Source organism: Eublepharis macularius, chromosome 12 (assembly GCF_028583425.1).
Source record: "Eublepharis macularius isolate TG4126 chromosome 12, MPM_Emac_v1.0, whole genome shotgun sequence".
Lineage (NCBI taxonomy): Eukaryota > Metazoa > Chordata > Lepidosauria > Squamata > Eublepharidae > Eublepharis > Eublepharis macularius.
The window spans coordinates 55,700,688-55,713,386 of record NC_072801.1 but is presented as its reverse complement, the minus strand read 5'-3'; the positions used below and the strand labels follow the sequence as shown (position 1 = coordinate 55,713,386).

Here is a 12,699-nt window from a genome sequence, read left to right as displayed (position 1 = left end):
AGGCCATTTTCGGCCTCCTCTGCTGCCCTGAGGGCCCACACGGGGAAGGAGGAGGCTGAAAACGGCCTTCCTGCCCCTCACAGGAGGACAGGGAGGATGCCACGTGCCACAGGGGAAGGTAAGTGTGGGGCTGGGGCTGGGATTGGAGCTGGGGGGGGCTGGGGCTTGGGCAGTTTAAAGGGCTTTGCCACCAGCAGATCCCTTTAAACTATCATCTGGCAAGCGGCGAGGGGGGTAATCCCGCCTGCCAGCTGATAGTTTAAAGGGACCTGCCACTTGCAAGGCAGGAAGGGTCCTTTAAACTGTTAAATGCCCCTTTCCCTGCTGCTGCTAAGTGGCTGGAAAGAGGCATTTAAACCCCATGAACGACGATCCACGAACTGGTTTGTAACTGGCCCCAGTTCTGTGCCAGTTTGTGGTTCCTGGTTCGTGAAAATCCACGAACCATGGACCTCATGGTCTGATTTTTTTTTGGTTCGGACCCATGTCTACTTGCAACCAGCATACCTTAAGGACCACATACTTCCATATGAAACAGCCTAATCATTACAGTCATTTTCTGGGCCTTTCTTTGGGTGCTAAATGAATGGCCAGAGAAACTGTGGAGATCCCTTCCAAGGGAGATTCATATGCCCCCCTCAATTGTTATCTTCCCCTAGTGACTAAAGACTATTTTGTTATCTTTGGCATTCCTTTACTAACCTTCCTTGCTGCTTGTTGCTTCCTTGCTTTAATCTATATATATAAAGACAAGTGTCCTGAATGACGCATCAATGCCCAGCCCAAACCCCTGGACCTAGAAGTGTGAAATTTGGGGAGGATATTCTTTTTGTTGTGTAGAGGCTCACTAAGAAGGGATTTTAAGAAATTCGCCCCCTAAGGGGGTAAAAACAGGTCAAATGTGTTTTCCCATAGGGATACAGCTGCCCTGTGTGGCTGGGAGGCTGCTCATCCCCCTCCCCCCACCAACTGCCCATTCAGCCACTCTGCCCTGAGGTTATTTGCATATGCAGCCTTGATTGGCCATCAGCACAACATTCTAAACAGCAGGCAGGACACATACAGTACTCAGGACACAGTCAATGATGTCCCAATCACCGAACGTGTCCTGAGGTAAAAAAATGCACTTCCCCTCTAGGGTTGCCAATCTCCCTGTGAGGCTTGGCTTATCTGTGTGGCTGGTAGGCTGATGGGTCAGCTGTGGAACTGTGTTCTGAGGTAAAAATTATGTCAAGGAAACTGCAGACAGTTGAAGAAAGACAGTACAAGACTCCTGAAAAGGGATTTTATATAAAAGTCAGTATGGCAGCTGTTTTTTCAAATGTTCATGGGGAGATGGTGCATCACCTTTCTAGGGGTAATTTCAATGCGAACCTCTCACATGGACCTGCCGAAGGGCTCACCACACCACCCCTTCCTCAGTCCAACTCCACCTCACATGTCTTGCAGCCATCACCTCATACTGCCGCCAAGAAACCTCCTGGCAGACATTGTGCAAGATACACCGATGCTAAAAGGAGGAAGCAACTTAGAGATGCGGCAAATAAATATGCACATCGTACTCCTACAGTGCACCTAGCAGTGGTGGCCAAGTACCAGTAAGTCCTGAGTCCAAGGGAAAGGTGACCATCCCTGTAGGCCTGAGCACAGTAGTGACAAGCCTAGCAGACCTAAAAGCCACGATATACCCTGATATCATCACTATCATGAAGAAGTCCATGGACGGGCTGTGCAAGTGTGCCACTCTGACCTCCAAGGAAGACAAGGCTGCCATCATTAATTAAACACAACTTAACTCCCTCGAAGGGGCAGAAATAGAGTACAGATCTGTGGACTCAGTGGTGCAAATGGATGATGTGGTCCACTACCCTGTGGAGTTCCTCAACATGCTCCACCCTCCTGGCTTCCAAACCCACAAGCTTCTTCACAAAGTGGGGGCTCCAAAGTGGGGGGGGGGAACCACCAATGAGGTCTACAAAGAGGTCCGTCAGTAGAAAAATAAGGTTGTATGTGTCAGAGCTGTGGCTAGATAATGTCCTTATTCCAGACTACCCTCTGCAATCAGACAACAGTCCATTGTTTCCAAAAGGTTTTTACTGGAAAATTAGTTCATTATAGTCCACTGGCCTGAATACAATATTCAGGATGGTACATATGCATTGTTACCAATGACAGGCAAAGCATGAGGTACAAAGTAACAGATCCCAGCAGGCCCAACCTCCCCCCATAGTTCTCAAAACAACCCCTTTGAAGCTAGGAAAGCGAAAGTCTCTCAAGGCCGGTTCTTGGTGGAACAGCGGTAGCCAAAACAATCCTTCTCTGTGAGATAGCTGCCTGGGAACCTTGGCACCTGTGAATAGAGCACTTAAACACTGAAAGGATTAAAGATGGAGTCGGTTAGGCAAGAACATACATGAGAGCATTCCGAACCTGACAGTATGTATTTTTCACTTTATTTACTGCACTACAATCTTTTCGTTTTAAAAATCTCTTCAATGAATGTTACATTTTGAAATTCACTTCATCAGTTTTAGGCATCGACATGCTTTGCTTTATTCAAACACTTTTGTGAAGTTCGGGTATTATGCTATTATACTACAAAACCACCTCAACCCCCCCCCCAAACCAAAAATGTTACTTACCCATAAATATTATAACGATTTAAAGTAGTTAAATACCGTAGTGAAGCACGGGCATCAAGCTAGTTTATATATATATATATATATATATATATATATATATATATATATATATATATATATATATATATATATAAGTTGTTTTTCATGTTTTTAATTTTTTTTCCTTGAGAGCCCTAACTGGGCAGAAAAGTGGGACATAAATGTTTTAAAGAAATACATAAATAGTGGGGAATCAGCTACTATGAAGTAGATTAGGACCAAAATGCAAGTAATTTGCCATGTGTACGGTACTGCATTCAGCTATTTAAAAATCCCAAGCACTGTCCATTATAGTAAAATTTATTTAACATGTTAACTGGCGTATGTGCGTGCAGCATAACTTTTTCACCTTATTCAGCCCTATGGCACTGTTATTCATGTTATCCCTCAAAGGAGACACCCCCACTTCTGTTTTTTTCATAGAAAAATCTCCTTCTAAATTATTTCATCACCTACCACAGGAGACACCAACCTATTAGGGAGAAGATGGTCTCCCCTATCATTGTCACAATTATTGTTTTCCTTCTTATTATGCAGTGGATTTCCAGGCACTATTAGACCAACAATATCTATATCTGCAAGATGCTATAAAAACGGCAACTATTTTTTCCCCAAGGTCAAGGGATAGGGAGGACTTTATGGGTCTTTTATACAATCATTTTCCCCCTCACTTTTTTTGGATATGTTTCCTCATGCTTATTCCAAATTAACACAAATGCATACTTCTTAATAACTCTGAACCTATTTTTCTTTTCTGATAACTTGCCCTGTCTACATATGTTAGAATAAAAAATTGTACACTCTGAAGGAGATATTAACTAATACAGCCATACAAATCCTTCTGACCCCTCACACACAGCTTCAGTATATTCCTTTATTTTTCTTTTATGCAAATGTTTTGTGACACTATTCATACAAGCAAAATCTGATAGAGAATTCTCATTTGTCCTCACACACAAAGTTATTGATGTTATTAGCATCAAATTATGTATTGTATTTTATTAAACATAGCTTGACAACCAGCCCATTCTTACTTAAAGGAGAAAGTGAATTCATAGATAAACTACATCCTTAAGGCACACTAATGAACAAGCAGTTACCAAATATGATCCATTGTTAACTATAAGGCAGGGCCCTTGTGAAGATATGATGCTAATTATGGTCTTGCTAATTCTATTGCTTTGTCGTTCTGTATGCAAAATTCATACTATGCATTGCACCGCACCTGAAGATCTCCATCCTATCGACCATGAATTTTATCAGTTGGGTGATCTTTTCATTGGTGGGATGACCTCTCACATCTTCATCTTTCGCAACCCTTCCACATTTCGGGAACAACCAAAGCAGAAGTTGACTCAAGAACCCATGTAAGAAACGTTCTTTTTGTAACACATTCTGACAATAGGTAGGAACAAATTATTAAGTAATAAAGTAATTTAGACAGACTTTAATAAAAGAGGTATTAAGTAATGTACACAGACCCTGTCTCTTTCTTTTTTTCTGTTTCTTGCTATCAAAAACAAACACATATGGCCCTATGTTCCTTATGCAGAAATGTTTGCCAGGTGCTTCATACAAGCAATGTTTCTGCTTCCTCCATTATCATCTGTTATTTTGATAATTTTAAAAAGCAAAACTTTTTTAAAAAAATTATTTAACTTCGGTTGCAATATACATACAATTTGAAGTGAACTTGTAACAAAGCCTGAAGCAAAACTTGATTGAGAATTCTCATATTCCCCTGCACCTAAAGTTTTTGATATTGTTTAGTTGCAAGGTTATATATCTCATTTCATTTTTAAAAAGTACAAGTCACCAATTATTTCTGTTAAAACATGTGTTCATAGTGGGAGAACAGGGTTGCTGGATAGGTTAAAAAGGAGAAGCAATTGTTAACTGGTAGATAGGGCCCTTCTGCAGAGTTGGTACTCAGGATGGTCTTGCGATCTCCATTGCCTGGTCAGATTATGTGCCAGAAAAATACTATGAATTACACAGCACCTGAAGATGTCCTTCCAGTTCCTTGAGATTTTCATCAGATGAATGACCCTATCATTCCAGAGATTGCCAACATCTCACATCTTCTTTCATGATACTCCCTCTTTCGCGGCACAACTGACAGAACGATTGACTGATAAACTTAAGTAAAATTATCTTCTTCACTTCAGACCAAATCACAACTAATCCTATATATGTCAGTCACTCATGTATAAAAGTAAGTTGATATAAAAACAGAGATATATGCAGTCCATAGTTCCACACAATCCCTTTGTTCTTATTTTTACCCAATTATACATTTGCCATTTATTAAATAAACTGGAAAAATGGACTTGGGAAAATTCCATACCAGCAGAAATGCTGGCAAGGATATAGACTGGAAAGATATATTTAACAATACAGTTAATTACTGTATTCAAAGAACATGTAAGAAAGAAAGAAAACCGAGCCTTTCTTGTTCTGTCCACCATATTTGCTGATATTGAAAGACGTTGGGTTGGATCCAGCCAGCTTTTCCACTGATGCAGCATGGAGAAGAGAGTCCCCTTTGGCCACTGACTGTGGGATTGTGGGACCTGCGTGAACAGAAACGATGTTACTAAAGAGGGAACTGGGTAAGACTTAGCAAAAATAGTTGGATGGATATAACCCAGCATCCACAGTTGAAATTTGTCTCCAAGTATAAGAGCACATGTCCTCTGGTGGTCTTTTCATAAACCTCAGTCAGACCTCTAGCAGCATGAATCAAAATCTGTACATTGTCCCTTTGTTATTTAGCACATATAAAATGAGTCAGTCTCTGTGTGAAAAGGAATGACTTTTTTTCTAGTTAGTCTAAATGGCTAATCTTTTTCAGAAATGTCATATGTAACAGTTAAAACACAAATGTATTCAGGCATTAACTGGAGCAGCATGGGGAATTAATGAAAATGTATTTGCCAAACCAAGATCATCCATTGTAGTATAGAGTATGAAGATTTCCTCTTTGGAACATATGTGTAGATCTGTCAGAAACTTAGATCAAAAATCTAAGTTACAGACACTTTTTTCTGATAGCTAGCCATCTAAAACTAATGTTAACAAGTGACTTTTTGTTTGTTTATTGTCATATGCTTAAAGCTGAGACTTCAGATTATGAAGTCAAAAATCAGGCCAGAAGGAGGTTGCCCATCACTAGAAATAATTGCTGTCAATATTGTTACATGATTTGAATGCTATATTTTAGCACAGCTCAATATAATAATCATATACAAAGGAGATAAATGGTCAAAAGAAAAAAAATGAAGATTATGTTTTGTGTTAGAATGAATGGTACAAAAGCGCTTTGCTTTGTGTTATTCAATTATGATACATTCTTATTGCAGATCAATTCCAAAGCACTATCAATATATTTTGGCTTTGGCTTTTGCTGTAAAAGAGATAAATGAAAATCCCAACCTCTTACCAAACATTACTTTGGGATTTCATGTCCTCACTGGTTACTATACGGCAAAGATGAATTATAAGGCCACTTTGAGCCTCCTCTCCATGCCGTTCCTCCCCAATTTCAAATGTGAAAGTCAAAATCGTATCATATCTGTCATTGGAGGTTGCTGCTCTGAAACATCTGCCAATGTAGCCACCATATTACACACCTACAACATTCCACAGGTAAACAATATACATGGTCATATATGAGAATTTCACACTTACACACAAAATCAATCATTTTGTTGTAAACTATCTGAAAATGCCTACATGCTTCCTTTCAGCTTACTTATGGATCATTTTCTCCAGAGCAGAGTGACAAAATACAATTTCCTTCTGTTTATCAGATGATCCCGAATGTAGCTTATGAGTACATGGGAGCTATCCGTTTATTTCAACATTTCAGGTGGTCATGGATTGGACTCGTGGCTATGGATGATGACAATGGAGACAGATTTTTGCAGGCAGTGATTCCTTTGCTTTCGCAGAATAGAATATGTTATTCGTTCATATTCAAAACCGGGAAAAGGGTGTACATGGAAGAAATAATGCAAGAGCTGTTAAGGTTTCAGGAACAATATCCTGTTCTTCTGGAGAGCAAAGCCAATGTATATTTTGCATATGGCGATCCTGTAGCCCTGCACCTTTTGAGACTGTTAATTTTAGTAGCAGAAATGGCTTCATCACAACCTTTGGGTAAAGTGTGGTTTGTTACATCTCAATGGAATTTTGAATCTCTGTCGGCTCATACAAACTTGAATGTACAGACCTTTCATGGTGCTTTGTCTTTCACGCTGCACTTTCGTCAGCCACCTGGATTTCAAAAATTCCTTCAACATGTAAGACCATCCTGGGCCAAAGGAGATCATTTTATCCAAGAATTTTGGGAAAAGGCATTCAACTGTTCATTGAAATTTTCAGAGCAGCGAGAGGAGAGCAAGGAACCCTGCACAGGGGAGGAGAAGTTGGAGACCCTGCCTGGGATTTTTTTTGAAATGGACATGTTTGATCACAGCTACAATGTCTACAATGCCGCCTATGCTCTGGCACATGCTTTGCATGCCATGTACATTTTCCAGTCCAAATACAGAAGATTAGAAGGAGGAGAGAGGCAGGAAATTCACAATGTTCAGCCCTGGAAGGTAATTACATCTCTCGACTCAATTCCATTTTTTCAAAAATCCCATCATCCTTACAATGTAACCCTAAATAGAGTTAGACCCTTTAAAGACCAATGAAGTCAATAGGCTTTGAAGGGTGTAACCATGCTTAGGATTCTATTTCAACGGAACTTTGCTTAGTAAAGATTAAATACTCAGTTGTTGAGGAATATTTCTCTGTCATTTCTACACCTTTTCATTATAACAGCTTTAAACACATACTGATACTGTGTCTGTGCATATAGTATACTGTTTGAACCAAAAATGAGTTAGACAAAGATTTGGAACATGTAATTTGTGTTGTTTGACATGGCTTATGGGTTTGAGACGGGTAGATTTCAGTTTCCTAATTTCACAGGAACTGTCTGCAAGACGGACCCATTTTAATCACTTCTCTTAAAAATACTACGTCCTACCCTGATGAACTCTTCTATTTTACTAATCATTGCAGCATATTAAATAATAACAACAACAACATTCAATTTATAGGACAACTTAACACCAACTCAGAGCAGTTATTATCCCCCCAACAATCACCCTGTGAGGTGGGTGGGGCTGAGAGAGCTCTGGAAGAGCTGTGAGTCTGACCCAAGGTCACCCAGCTGGCTTCAAGAAGAGGAGTGGGGAAAAACTCGGGCCTCTAGATTAGAGTCTTGTTGCTCTTAACCACTACACCAAACTGGCTCTAAAGAATTGAACAAATCATGTGGAAAAAGCATCTGCTTCCTGTGTCAATTGTCATGCTATGGTACATCATCACTGATGATGGACGTGGCATTGCATACCCCAAGCACAAGAATAGTTATCTTCATCTGAGTGCTCTAAAAGCACAACAAACATGAAAAGAAACACTCCACACAAATGAACACCAAAATCAGACATTTGGGTCACTGTCTGCAACCCATTTATTGTTTTGATTTATTTCACTGATACATTCATTGAAAGCAGTATATAACAAAGATAAAATCTAAATGTTTATGTACAGGATGCGTGCAGCAAGAGCTCAACAGTTCCACTAAAATCGGGCCCTCACTCTGCTTTATAAAGTGTGCCTGGATAAAGAGTGCCATTGTAATATAACTTGGAGGTTTTGCTAACAGTTTCTCATATAAAAAGTTAAGAGAAGGGAAATGAAACAGTTTAAGCCGAATAAAACTGGTGTAATGTATATTCTGGAACAAGAATAATCCTTATCAAGATCTGAGAAGCCCCTGTAAATTTCATTGTAACTATTTCAATTATTGCCATCACTTCCATATATTTTGCTTGCAACCTAGCTCCATCGCTTCTTAAGGAGCATCTCATTCAACAACACAGCTGGAGATAGTGTAAATTTTGATGAAAATGGAGCATTAGTTTCAAGTTTTGATGTAACAAACTGGGTCACTTTCTCAAATGGCTCTTTTGTAAGACTAAAAGTTGGAAGACTGGATCCTCAGGCTCCCCAAGGCCAAGAATTAACCCTTAACGATGACCAGATTGTGTGGCATAGAAGCTTTAACCAGGTAACAGAGAAAAAAAATCTGAGTTGATGAAATATAAGGAGAAAAGATCCATTTTACACATTTCAGAATTCTGCCTAGCTTTCCATTTTGCTGCATAAAATTATCTTAAAAGCCACATCTCCTTTTCTTGTGGGTAAAGAAAACAAATGAGATCAAAGTTTTGTTCTGCTAGTCCAAATTTGCATGTGTAATATGTTTTTGATCTCCTTGTTCCTGGGCCTCTTAAAAATATCTTAGTAACAATTTTCGCTTCTTGATTTATTATGACTAAGTTTGCCCCCCAAATCCCAAACCTTTGTTTTGTTCAAGCTTTAATTTTGCTAAAATGTCACTGCACCTTTTTAAAAAACAAAATTAACATATTGATTTCTGAGGCCAAAGTGGGCCCATGGCTCCTTTCTGAGCACATTAGTAATTTAATGGCATATGCACTTATTTCTTAGGCAATAATCTGAAAAGAAAGCATATTGTCGAAGGCTTTCACAGCCGGAGAATGAACACTTTTTGAAAAGAAAGTATTAAACACAACACAACTAGCTCTATGACATCACCATATCACATCAACAGCCAATGTCTTGTACATCAGTCTTTCTCACAATATGGTTTATTGGTGGTAATTCTGTTCCTCAGCCAATCGGAGTGGGTGACATGTTTGGTCCCATTTCAGTCTCTCTCCGTGGGACAGTGCTGGGAAAGGACTTTAAGTCACCCAGCCTTTCAGAGGCTATTTATGCCATTTTCGATTTTTGTCCTATGAGCAAAACTTTTGTGACAGAGCATAGGAGGAGGGGTAGTCCTACAGATCTGTGGGTTCAAACCCATGAAGGGCTTTGTATGTGATAGCCAGTACTTTGAATTTAACATGGGAACTGTTGGGTAGACAAAGGTATGACTGCAGAATGGATATAATATGCATGTTCCACTTAACTCTTGATAATAAATGAATTGTGGCATTCTATACCAACTGAGGTCTTCCATTTGACTCTGAGGGCAGACCTATTTATAATACTTTACTGTTATCTAGTCTCCATGTTAGTGAAGCATGGATTCAGGTAGTCAAGTTGTCCATGACAAGATAGGAGGCTATCTTCCAGGCTAAACAACATTGAGAGAAAATAGTTTTTACACTGCATTCATTGTTTCAATAATACTGACTGAGGGCCAAGCTACACATGACAAATGACACTTGAATGGCAAGTGTATTTCTCCCTGTTCACTTGCCCTCCACTCAATCCACTTGCCGGGCAAGTGTCTTTCATCATGTGTAGCTTGGCCCAGAGTCCAGAGTCTTTATAGAGTTATCAAAAGTCAGGTTAACCTCCCTTCATCCATTTGATTCTCACAAAAATGTTGTGAGGAATGTTAGGCTGAGAGAGAATGAGGGGACAAAAGTCATCCAGTAAATTATATTACAGGTGGAGACTTGACTATGGGCCAAGCTACACATGACGAATGACACTTGAACAGCAAGTGTATTTCTCCCTGTTCACTTGCCCTCCACTCAATCCACTTGCCGTTCAAGTGTCATTCATCATGTGTAGCTTGGCCCTATGGTCTCCCCTGTGCTAATCCAACATTGATTAAATGATCATAGCCAGCTAAGGATATCTGTTAGTGGTCTCTCTCAGGGCGAAGCTACAAGTGACGAATGACACTTGAACAGCAAGTGTATTTCTCCTTGTTCACTTGCGCTCCACTCAATCCACTTGCTGTTCAAGTGCCATTCGTCACTTGTAGCTTGGCCCTCAGTGAAAGAGAGGAGAATGTTTGCTGTTTATGCATATCAGTCATAAAATAAAGCCTGCCCCATCTGGTGCTATCTTCTGTCTTCACTCTGGGGTGCAAGCACTTTTTCTTGTTTATGACAGGCGGTGCCCCGTTCTGCATGCAACGACAACTGCTATCCTGGCTTCAGCAGAAAAAGGAAGGAAGGAGAGAAATTTTGCTGCTATGATTGTGAGCCATGTCCAGAAGCAATGATCTCTGACCAGCAGGGTAGGAGATGTAGCATAAAGAAAAATGCTTTATACCCTATTCAGCAACTGTAATAAAAATATTTTACACAATCTATGGGCCAAGCTACACATGACGAATGACACTTGAACAGCAAGTGGATTGAGTGGAGGGCAAGTGAACAGGGAGAAATACACTTGCCGTTCAAGTGTCATTCGTCATGTGTAGCTTGACCCTATGATTGGGGTGGGGATGAAAACACCTTCTTTCCTTGGTTCCCATCTTTCATTAATGAAGTTCTGAAGTATAACCTAGAAAGTTTTAGATCCAATTAATGAATTCTGCATGAGCTACATAGCCCCTGCCACAGTGTGCTCTTCTTCCATTAGCACTTCCGTTTGGAAAGATAAATTATTTTTAGTGAACCCTTGTGCAAACAGAAGTGCTAGCAGATGAGGAGGTAAGCTCCATGGCAGAGGGTGTTATAGGTCCCAGCTGCAGTTGTGGCTATCTTCTGACTCCAAGATATAGCACCCCTCACTCAGGCCTGTGAAACTTGATGGTTTACCTCCTATGATTTGCCTCACACAAAGATACTCTTCAAGACTCTTCTCACAAGTATATCTTGCATAAGTATCTCATATGACGTGGTGGCCTGAAATTAAAGAAATCACATTTTTGTCTACAACCCTTTTAATACTTCGTATTTATTTAGAAGTATATGAAAATCCAAAACGCATTTTCACTATATCTAGTGCAATGACCCTATAAGGTTGGTCACTAATATGATGACTATGTTAAAATATGATGGTTATATTAGAATTGGCAGCTAAGGATAGTGATACACAGAGCAATCGTAAGCAGAGTTACTCCAGTCTAAGCCTATTGAATTTAAATTTAAATATTCTAGGCTGAAATTCCTAGTGGCCGCTCCAAATGATAGGAGTAGTTTGCAGCCCAAAATTCATGTCTTAAACTGTTTAACTGATTTTCCTTTCTCCAGATATGGATTCCTGTGTCAACTGTCTAGAAGAACTATATCCCAACCAAGATCAAAATAAGTGCATGCCCAAGAGACTAAGCTATCTCTCATACAAAGAACCTTTAGGGATTGTCTTAGCTCTTCTGGCTTCTTCGTTCTTTCTAATCACAATTTTCATTCTTACAATATTTGTGCAACACCAGAACACTCCCATTGTCAGAGCCAACAACCAGAGCCTCACCTACATTCTCCTGGCTTCCCTCCTACTTTGCTTTCTCTGCTCCTTGCTTTTCATTGGACAGCCTGGAAGAGTGACCTGCCTCCTCCGACAAACTGCTTTCGGCCTTATCTTCTCAGTAGCCATTTCTAGTGTGTTGGCTAAAACCATCACTGTCGTTCTGGCATTTATGGCTACCAAACCAGGATCCAGCATGAGAAAATGGTTAGGGAAAAGAATGGCAAATGGAATTATCATTTCCTGCACTTTTATTCAAGCAAGTATTTGCAGTTTTTGGTTATGTACATTCCCTCCATTCCCAGATATGGATATGCATTCACAGACTGGGGAAATCATACTGGAATGTAATGAAGGCTCAGCTACCATGTTTTACTGTGTCCTGGGCTTTATGGGCTTCCTGGCCATTGTCAGCTTCACGGTGGCCTTTCTTGCCCGGAAGTTGCCTGACAGTTTCAATGAAACCAAGTTTATCACTTTCAGCATGTTGGTCTTTTGCAGTGTTTGGCTGTGCTTTATTCCAACCTATCTGAGCACCAAGGGGAAATCTATGGTGGCGGTGGAAATCTTCTCCATCTTAGCCTCCAGTGCTGGTTTACTGGGGTGCATTTTTTTCCCCAAATGCTACATCATTATTTTGAAGCCTGAACTGAACAACAAGGAACATTTGATAAGGAGAAATAATAAAACAAATTTCTCTCTTACACTTAGACATTAA

At 40.0% G+C, this 12,699-nt stretch overlaps 1 protein-coding gene across 1 annotated transcript; it reads left to right on the top strand.

The window, feature by feature from the left end:
- The first annotated feature begins 96 nt into the window (after positions 1–96).
- On the top strand, positions 97–12,699 carry LOC129339458 (vomeronasal type-2 receptor 26-like). The gene is made up of 5 exons (XM_054994039.1): positions 97–118; positions 7,068–7,212; positions 8,718–8,811; positions 10,680–10,806; positions 11,768–12,699. The coding sequence occupies exons 1-5, from the start codon at positions 97–99 to the stop codon at positions 12,697–12,699; spliced, it is 1,320 nt and encodes a 439-aa protein (XP_054850014.1).

Excerpts from the sequence above, each read along its gene's own strand:
- LOC129339458 (XM_054994039.1), top strand. The coding sequence starts at position 97 with ATGCCACGTGCCACAGGGGAAG. Across the intron at positions 119-7,067 it reads GCCACGTGCCACAGGGGAAG|AGCAGCGAGAGGAGAGCAAG; the intron begins GTAAGTGTGGGG and ends TGAAATTTTCAG. Across the intron at positions 10,807-11,767 it reads AATGATCTCTGACCAGCAGG|ATATGGATTCCTGTGTCAAC; the intron begins GTAGGAGATGTA and ends TCCTTTCTCCAG.